Source organism: Mus caroli, chromosome 6 (assembly GCF_900094665.2).
Source record: "Mus caroli chromosome 6, CAROLI_EIJ_v1.1, whole genome shotgun sequence".
In the NCBI taxonomy this organism is placed as follows: Eukaryota; Metazoa; Chordata; class Mammalia; order Rodentia; family Muridae; genus Mus; species Mus caroli.
Window position 1 is genome coordinate 86,363,704 of NC_034575.1, and position 9,345 is coordinate 86,373,048.

The 9,345-nt window shown below is 49.9% G+C and overlaps 1 protein-coding gene across 1 annotated transcript in view; it reads left to right on the plus strand.

Annotated features, from left to right (window-relative positions):
* Window positions 1–9,345, plus strand: part of Uroc1 (urocanate hydratase 1) — a 29,267-nt gene that overhangs the window by 3,637 nt on the left and 16,285 nt on the right. Inside the window, exons 2-13 of the mRNA XM_021164120.2 lie at window positions 99–229; window positions 893–986; window positions 1,446–1,505; window positions 1,786–1,914; window positions 2,039–2,100; window positions 4,758–4,824; window positions 4,916–5,059; window positions 6,128–6,216; window positions 7,141–7,203; window positions 7,475–7,654; window positions 8,120–8,217; window positions 8,766–8,838. Of these exons, the coding sequence (XP_021019779.1) occupies window positions 99–229; window positions 893–986; window positions 1,446–1,505; window positions 1,786–1,914; window positions 2,039–2,100; window positions 4,758–4,824; window positions 4,916–5,059; window positions 6,128–6,216; window positions 7,141–7,203; window positions 7,475–7,654; window positions 8,120–8,217; window positions 8,766–8,838 (1,190 nt within the window). The remainder of the gene's footprint in view (window positions 1–98; window positions 230–892; window positions 987–1,445; window positions 1,506–1,785; window positions 1,915–2,038; window positions 2,101–4,757; window positions 4,825–4,915; window positions 5,060–6,127; window positions 6,217–7,140; window positions 7,204–7,474; window positions 7,655–8,119; window positions 8,218–8,765; window positions 8,839–9,345) is intronic.

Sequence of the window (9,345 nt, forward strand, 5' to 3'; positions counted from 1 at the left end):
TGAGTGGAGCAGAGGCAATCCAGGTGGAGAGGGAAGATGGAATACCTGGAGGGCCCCAGGGCCCTTAACCCAGCCACCTCTCACCCTTCTCCTCCCAGCTGGCCCTGAGGAATGCCTTGCGCTATTTCCCACCTGATGTCCAAAAACTGTTGGCCCTGGAGTTTGCCCAGGAGCTACGACAGTTTGGGCACATCTACATGTACCGGTTCTGCCCCAGCATTGAGATGAGGTAAGCCCTCGTGGGTTTGGCTTCAGACAGGGCTGTGCAAAAGTCAGGAGCCTCGGGGAATCTGTGGCTAGGGGGCGGGGGCAGTCTGTCTGAGATGGGGGAACTATGGGGATGGTACAGTGAGGTGACACCTCTGTGCAGAGAAAATAGGTAGTGAGATGTCTCCCTGAGTGGGATTTCGGGGAATGGGGGAGTGTAGGGTCTGACACTGACCTGCTTGGCCAGAAGATGGCGTCCTCATGTCCCCTCTGTATTTTCTGCCACCTTCCATGAAATTGCTGCCCAGAGGTATTTGATGAGTGAATAAAAGAACAAATAACTAAACTGCCCAAAGATTGAGGGCTCTGGAAAGCAGCCCTCAGCTCTCTTTGTAGTCAGCTTCCTCCCAGGTTTGAAGTAGAGACAGTGATTGGAGTGGGCCAGACTTCCAGGCTGCCTAGTGGGTCTGGTNCTCCACACCCATCCTCANCCCCCATCCCCACCCCAGGCCTCCACTCCCACTCCCACCTCCACACTCCCACCCCCACCCCCCACTCCCACTTGTGGTTCTAAGGACGTCTTTCAGGTGCCTTGTCAGCTTGGCCAGGGCAGACTCAGCGTCTTAGTGGGACAGGAGGCCTGAGGATTTCCTTGTTATGCCCACCGTGGGGCTTTTCCTTGCAGGGCCTACCCNATTGATCAGTACCCATGCCGGACACGGGCAGCTGCAGCCATCATGCACATGATCATGAACAACCTGGACCCTGCTGTGGCCCAGGTACTGCCCAGGAAACCAGGGCCAGCACAGTCCAGGGAAACATGACCTGAGATCCTGAGTAATGCCATTGGGCCTTTAGTGCAGTCTGCAACTCTGGCAAAANCAAAAGCAGGAAACAAATATAAAATAACAAAAATATATAGCAATACAGTTATATAAATGTACCTATAACTGTAGCTTTCAAATAACCACCTGAGAATAAAAAGATTTAATAATATTTTATCACACTGTATCCTATCATTATTCATGAGATTCTTCTGTCCCTCCCTTTACATGGAATCTTGACTTGGAGAACACATTTCACATAGATAGCCATGCTCAGTAGCCCACATGGCTGGTGGCTATCATGTGTCCCTTCNGGCTTCTTTCCTTGCCCCCACTTCTTTGTTCCTTTGAGTATAGCTGCAAGTAGGGGCCCTGACCACAGCCCCATCTCAGACAATGCCACATCTTCTTCAGTTTCCACAGGAGCTGGTGACCTATGGAGGCAACGGGCAAGTGTTCAGCAACTGGGCCCAGGTATGGTGGCCAGGCAGGCACTCAGTGGTCCATGGTTCTGCCTGATGCCTAATGCTCCAGCACTGGCAATGACCTGGAGATGCTTCACTCATAAGAAGGAGTAGAGGTGCATTATGGGAGGTACTAGGAGACCCCGGAGATTAAAGAGGATCTAGGCAAACAATGCTATTAGGTGGACCGACAGAACCTACAGGAATTCCTGGATCTAGGTGTGGGGTGCAGGGCCTATGTGGGTGCCAGTTCACACTTACAGAGTCGTGCATGTGCGCTGTCCATCCAGTTCTGGCTGACCATGTCCTACCTGTCGAAGATGACTGAGGAACAGACTCTGGTCATGTACAGTGGACACCCTCTGGGCCTCTTCCCCAGCAGCCCCCGTGCCCCACGGCTGGTCATCACTAACGGGATGGTGAGTCTGAGGCAGCCAGCATGCAGCCTGTCCAGGGTCGGGCTTGGGGGANGGGGTGCTGTTGGTTGAGGAGGTGATCGGGCAACAGCACCCCACTCACACTCTGTCCCTTCCTCTTTTCCAGGTCATTCCCAACTACTCCTCCAGGACAGAGTATGAGAAGCTGTTTGCCTTGGGGGTGACCATGTAAGTCTCTGTGTCAGCTCTCTGCTATGGTGTCTGCCCTTAGATACATTTCATGTTGGGACAACAGGGCTGTGTTAAGCCTGATTTCAGAGAAGATTTACAACTACCATAGTACAGCAGAATCTTTTCATTCTCACACAGCTGCACCCTAGTAGTTTTGTGGGAATGCTTGCTGTTATTTATAGCCAAAGAAACATACAATTTTGAAATCCATTGTTTCAAAAGACTTGGTAGCACACACCTATCATCTCAGCCTTGGGAGACTGAGGCAGGAGGATTCTAAGACCTGGCTGGGATACAGTGTGAGTTCAAAACTAGCCTGGGCAACTGTTAAAAAAAAAAAAAAAAACTCTTAAAGAAAAACAAAACAAAATAAACAGAGGTAGAGCTCTAGCATGCACACGGCTCTGGATTCCATCCTCAGTACAGAGGAAAGGTGGGAACTGTAGCAGAGGTGGGACACGGTCTGCNGTGAAAAGGAACTGAGAAGACCTCAGGACCAAAGCCTTCCTGCTTTTAGGGTGGCAAGGCTAGTCATGCAGGGAACATCCTGCATGGGAAGATGGGGGAACAGGCTCAGGCTGTTTGTTGAGGTGGTCAGCACATTGGGCTGGAGGGCGAGATGCCCCTAATGGGGCCCCCAAAGGCTCCTGCTTCAGTTGCAGAAAGCTTTTAGTCCTGCAACTTTATGCTGTAAGTTGCCTTGGGAGCATTATGTGGCATTCTAGCTGAGCACCACAGACCAGAGTCTGTGTGCATGCCTGGGTCTGTGTCCTGTGCAACCTTAGAACCTTGGCCTCATCTAGACAGAGGGGACACTCATAGGTCCTGTCACATAGGCATGTGTGAGAATTAACCAATAACAGAGGCATGATCTCCAGGACAGGGGTATGTACCCAATGTCTCTCAGTTCCATATCTCCACAGAGAGTTGACCCCTCAGGGCCTATAGTGGGTTTCACCATCTCTAGAATTCTTTTATGCTAACATTGCCCTCCTATGTCTGTGATACTCATGTAGTCCTTCAACATAAGGAACATGACCTCTTTTTTGTTCACTTGTCTTTTTGAGACAGAGTCTCGCTAGAAGCAAGGAAGATAGGTAGATAAACTAGAAATATCTGTGTCTGATGACCTCACAGCCTTCCTGCCTGCTTTCTGCCCTGAATACACAGCCCACAGGTGGAGGGAGGCAACAGGAGGTCACACCACTGCAAGTATTTATTCATTCATGTGGAAAATCAGAGCTGACAGGCTTTCTGGAGAGGTGCAGAGTACCTTGGCTTTGAAGGCCATCTGCTAGGAAGTCATAACCAATAATGCCTATGCTGATATGAAAAGGACCCAAGGGCAATGTGTGGGAGACAAGCTATAGAAGCAACACCTTCAAAATGAAGCCCCACCCTCAAATAGAAATCCTGCAGAGATCTTTCAGCATGCCAGCTGTGGATCTGGTGTGTGCAAAATGAGGATGCTCACAGCCATGTGTTTACTGCTATCACCTTGCCATGTGTACAGTGCCACCCCAGGGTTCAGCTCCAGTATGACAATGGCTCACAGTTAAGCCTACCAGATGTCACTTGAATGGAATCCTGCAGAACATGCTCTCCCACGGCCCACATCTTCACTGGGTTGTATGTGGCAGGGACACATCATCTCCTTTGCGTATCACCTGTGCTTACATCACAGTTTGTTTCTCTCTTCCGTACATGTGTGGGCATTTCAATGGCTTCAGATATTGGTCACTGCTGATAAAGTTTTTGTGAACACCATTGTGAGTGGCTGAGTATACACTGACATGTAGCGTGGGCATGCTGGGCCATGTTCAGTCTTGCTCTGCCTACCCCAATCATCCCCATGCTGGCTTTTAGAAATTAATTGTATGACTGATTTTAGCAGAATAAGATCTGTTTGTAAAACATCTGTGAGGCTCTAGTGTATCATATTCTCTTATTTTTTGTTTTTACTTGACTTTAATTTTTAAAAANATTTTGGTTAGAGTACAGAGAAATAGGTTTCACCATGATGCTTTTATGCATGTATGTCATTTTAGTTATTTTTAAAGTTCTGTTTTTATTTTAGGAGTGTTTTACCTGTATGTATATCTGTGCACCACATGTAGGCAGGGCCCATGGAGGCAAGAAGAGGGTGTTCAGTCCCCTGGAGCTGGAACTATGGACAACTGGGAACTGCTATGTGGATGCTGGGAACTAAGCCTGGGTTCTCTGCAAGAACAGCCATTGCTTCTAACCACTGAGCTGTCTCTCCAGCCCCCATTAGAGTTAGCTGTTGTTCATCCTCCCCACTGTCCCCAGATGCCAGTCTCTCCTTGCTAGTCCCCTTTTTCCCTAAGTAGNCCCCCTTCTGCTTTCATGGGACATATATTCTTGTTTCTCCCCTATAGATCTCCTCCTCCCTTCTCATAGTCCCCTTTCTACTTTCAACAAACAAACACACACACATACACATCTATATTTCACAAAGGGGTAAAAATATGTTACATTTGTTTTTCTGACTCCAACTCTTGGTTATTCTGGTTAACATGATNATGTCCATTTCTGTCCACTTATTATAGCAAAGGAGAATGTAGGGGCACCTTGAGAGCAGTACAAGGTTTACTCTAAAGCTCCTAAGCCCTGGCCTCTTCTTCTCTGCTCAGGTATGGCCAGATGACAGCGGGCAGCTACTGCTACATTGGTCCCCAGGGAATCGTCCATGGCACAGTGGTGAGAAACAGGCACACGTGATGAGTGGTAGGTCCCGGCAGGTAGATATGCTGGGAATGGACAGTTAGCACCCTGTCTCCCCTGCCTATAGCTCACTGTGCTGAATGCTGGTCGTCGGTACCTGGGCATAGAGGACTTGGCAGGGAAGGTCTTTGTCACCTCTGGACTTGGCGGGATGAGTGGGGCTCAAGCCAAGGCAGCAGCCATCGTTGGATGCATTGGGGTGATTGCAGAGGTAAGCTGGGGAGCTTCTGCCTGGCCCTCCAAATCTCCCTGGCTCCTTCCTTCCTTCCTTCCTTCCTTCCTTCCTTCCTTCCTTCCTTCCTTCCTTCCTTCCTTTCTCTGCTTGCTTTCCTTCTTCTCCCCTTCTTTTATCCTCTCCTTCCCCACCCCTACACCTTTCCACTCTTCCCACATCTCTTCTCATTCCTCCCTTCCTTGTTTTCTTTCACCAACCCCCTCACCTCCTTCACAAAGCCTTGCCCTGCCTCACTGGATGGATCCCTACGGCTATACATGGGTCCTGCTTGCACGGTGCCCACTACCCTCCATGTTCTATTCCAGTCCATGAAGCTGTAATGTTGTATTTACAGCCATTGTTTCCTGTGTCCCTTCAGATACAAAACCCAGACAAGAGAGGATAAATGTTTGTAATTTAATTAGTAGAGAGCACCCCTTCCTCGGCTTTAGTGGCTAACATCAGACAGAGGAGATACACAAGCTGCTCCCTGACAGAAATGTGCACAGAGGTCTTGCTCTAGTGGCTCTCACATCTGTATGGAAGATGTCACAGTCAAAGAAGGAAGCAGGAGACAGCAGAAGGAAGGAGCTTTGAGATAAGTCATGGTGACAAACCAGTGTAATTTGACTTAGTTGACACTGCCTGCCTCTTGCATTTCTGAGCTTCACTAGGACTGTGTTAGGCTACAGGTGACAGAGGAGATCCTTAGCAGCTTATAGAAATAAGAGTTTTATTTTTCTCATGTAACTGACAGTGCTGGCATTTGTTGGTCAGTTCAATGATGTCAACATTAGCTGCTCTAGACTCTCCTGGGCTTCTCTCATGGAGATAAAATCGATACATCATCCTAGCCATGCATTCACACTCAAAGCAGAAGGAAGTGGGAAGAGACACATCAGCTCTGTATCTCAGCAGGGAAATCATGTCTCAGTTCTTTTTTCTCATTGGTTGTACTGACTGCCCTAAGGCTGCATCATGGAAGTGGGTTACATGGGGTGGCACCTCTCAAGGGAGTTGTTCAGGGGTGGCATGTAATGGATGGCCTGTGCCCTGTGACCTCAGGTGGACAAAGCTGCACTTGTAAAACGCCACCGGCAAGGCTGGCTGATGGAGGTGACTGACAGCTTGGACCACTGCATTGCAAGACTCAGGTACGGTTGGCTGCATGGGACTCAGAACACTTGACCCTGAGCACTGGAAGCAGGGGAGAGAGCATGACTTGGGCCATTCAGTGCCTGATGTTTGGCCACAGGTGTCATTCAGAGGTTCCACTCTGGGAGTGTCATGGGAGGGTCTCTAGCTATCCCATTTTCCATGGATTATTGCTGCTGGCTTGTGGGCAGCCATGGGGCTCTGACCTTGAGATTCTCCTGCATTGTTCTCCCAAGTACTGAAATCTGAGGTGTGCATCACCATGCCTGGCTTAATTATATTCATCCTCTTGTCTACTTCTACTTCTTCAAATAACTTTGGAATACTATCACTTTCATACCCTGCCCCATAGCATGTTTTATAAAAATCCTGTCAGAGTTAAGATACGCATTTCCCAGTAACCATTGCAGCTCAGCTCAACCAATTGGGGCATTCCAGCCTACATTTTTTTCTCTTTCTTGTGTCATGGGGGCTGAGGGANCATACCTCACCTCAGCACCTATTTCCAGGTCTACACTGAACACTGATCCAAACTCACATAGGCCTGGGCAGTTCCACAATAACAGGGGTCCACAGTCATACTCAGGCCTTCGCCCATCCAGGCTCATAGTCACAGAGGCTCAAATGNATACAGGCCCATGGGGGCCAACACACAGACTCATACTCACCCAGGCCCACAGTTAGACAGGCTCACACGCATACACAGGCCTACAGTCACACACGGGCCTACACATTGACATAAGTTCACTCTCATACAAGCACACACTCTCACACAAGCACACATGCACACACAAGCCCTAGGTGGCCTCCTATGCCTGCCACATTTGGCCAGCATTGAGCTCCCTGTGTATAAGCAGAGCAGCTACACTCAGGGCAGCTGAAGACAGGTACAGGGCATCTGTTCTGTTCTTTTGCCCTTCTAGGGAAGCAAGGAAAAAGAAGGAGGTTCTCAGCCTCGGCTACCATGGCAACGTGGTAGATCTTTGGTAAGTGGGAAATTGATGNCTTGGGTACCTCAGGGGCACTAATNAGATGCTTCCAAGGCACCAGCTCTGAGCCTCAACTCTGTCCTTCCTGGAAAAGCCATCATCCTCACCAAGACCCATGAAGCCTTTCTGCCCATGCACTTTGCAAGGGAGAGAGCAGACACGGCCTACAGAGTGTGGGGGTGGGGTGAGGGCTGCACTGTCTTCCAGCTGGCCCTCCTCCAGCCCAGGTATGCCTGACCTTCTCTGACCAACCCGCCTCTTCACCCAGGGAACGCCTTGTCCGTGAACTGGACACAACAGGGGAACTCTTGGTGGATCTCGGGTCAGACCAGACATCCTGTCACAACCCATTCAATGGTGGCTACTACCCTGTACAGCTCAGCTTCTCAGAGGCCCAGAGCCTCATGTCCTCCAACCCTGCTGCCTTCAAGCACCTGGTGCAGGAAAGGTAGGCAACAGGAAAGAGCAGCAGATCCCGCAGGGTTCTAACCTCTCTGAGCCTCAGCTTCCTTCCTTCAGAGGGGATCACGGGCACAGTATTCATGGGAATGATGGGACAAACTAAATTGATGTTTGTGAAATCCCTGGGAATGATGGGACAAACTAAATTGATGTTTGTGAAATCCCTAGGGCAGCTTACATGTTCATGCTGGGTTCACATTGGGATACCCACACTACCCTATCTGGCACCTTGGACGCCAGAGTTTAGGGGTCCACTACAAGATAAGGGCTCTTGAGGGGCTCAGGGCTTTAAATAGACATGGGTATCAGTGGCACTGGNAGCANTCACTGGGAGCTAGAGGAGGCTNATTCTACAGGAGACTTTCTGGCACTGGGTTTAGAAGGGCTTGGGGAGGCTTGGCAGGGTGGGGCTATGGAGCTGGGTCAGGGGCTGACCATCTGTTTGTTGCAGCCTGAGGAGGCATGTCTCAGCCATCAACAGGTTGGCCCAAGAGAAGTTCTTCTTCTGGGACTATGGTAANGCCTTCCTCTTGGAGGCTCAGAGAGCAGGTAAGCAGAGGGGGAAGTTGGGCAAGTGGTGCCTGGGGCCTGTGTGAGCACACCTGAGGAAACTCTTCTCTCCCCACTTCATACTAAGAGCTCAGCCACGTNGTCACCCAGTGAGTACCTGGGAGATCTTATTGTGCCTTTATCAAGTTCTTCCTTCTGGAAGCTGGTTCTGCCAGACAGGCAGGTCTCTCTGGGCCGTAACTTCTTGCATTAAGAAAAATATAAAAGGCTCAGCATCCACAAGAGACCATTCCCTTCCATGTCTTCCTTCATGTCTATTTGCAAGGCTACTTGCAGACCTAGTGGGCTGCAGTCTTCAGAGTGGTATCTCTGGGGCTGACAGTGAGTCTGTGGACTATGTCTACTCCCTACATCTAGACCACACGAATGGCAGTATGCCATCCAGGGATGCACTGTGCTGTTTCTCCTCTTATTTTGCCTAAGGAAAGATTTTGAGACTCTATTCCCAGCCTTTCCCGGGGCCCCTTATTTAAGTCACTGTCTGTGTGGTCATGGGCGCTCACACAGATAGGTGACTCTGGGCACAGGAGCAGATGTAGAGAAGAAAGGAGCCAACAAGATGGAGTTCCGCTACCCCTCCTATGTCCAGCACATTATGGGGTGAGTGATGGAGGCCCCATTTGGGGGTGTNTAGTACTATTTCTGCTTTTCTAGGGACCTAGGACCTGGCCTTCCAGCCTCTGGCACTGATCACCACAGGGCTGTGTGCTGAGACTTTACCCAGCTGGGGAGTAGACAGACAATGGCTATAGCATTTCCACATGACACACATGTGCAGAGGGGACTTCTGCAGGGCCTCAGTAAGAGGATCAAGGGGCCTGGTAGCCAAGGTCACTCCCTGTGCACACAACCCTGCCACATGCCCATTCATTTTCCTAAATGGTGTGGCCAGGAAGCCATCCTTTGGATGGAAACTCAATCCTGAAGACCAAGACATGCTATGGCTTGAAGCCCTTGTGCCATNTGGCTGTTCAGGGCAGGTCTAAGAAGGGCCAGTGGTCAAGAAAAATAGGGATTAGGGTAATCCAGCAGGAACCAGGGCAGAGATAGACCCATGGATGAGTCTGGACTTTCAGACTCACAGGTCTCAGTGTCCACAGAGGTGGC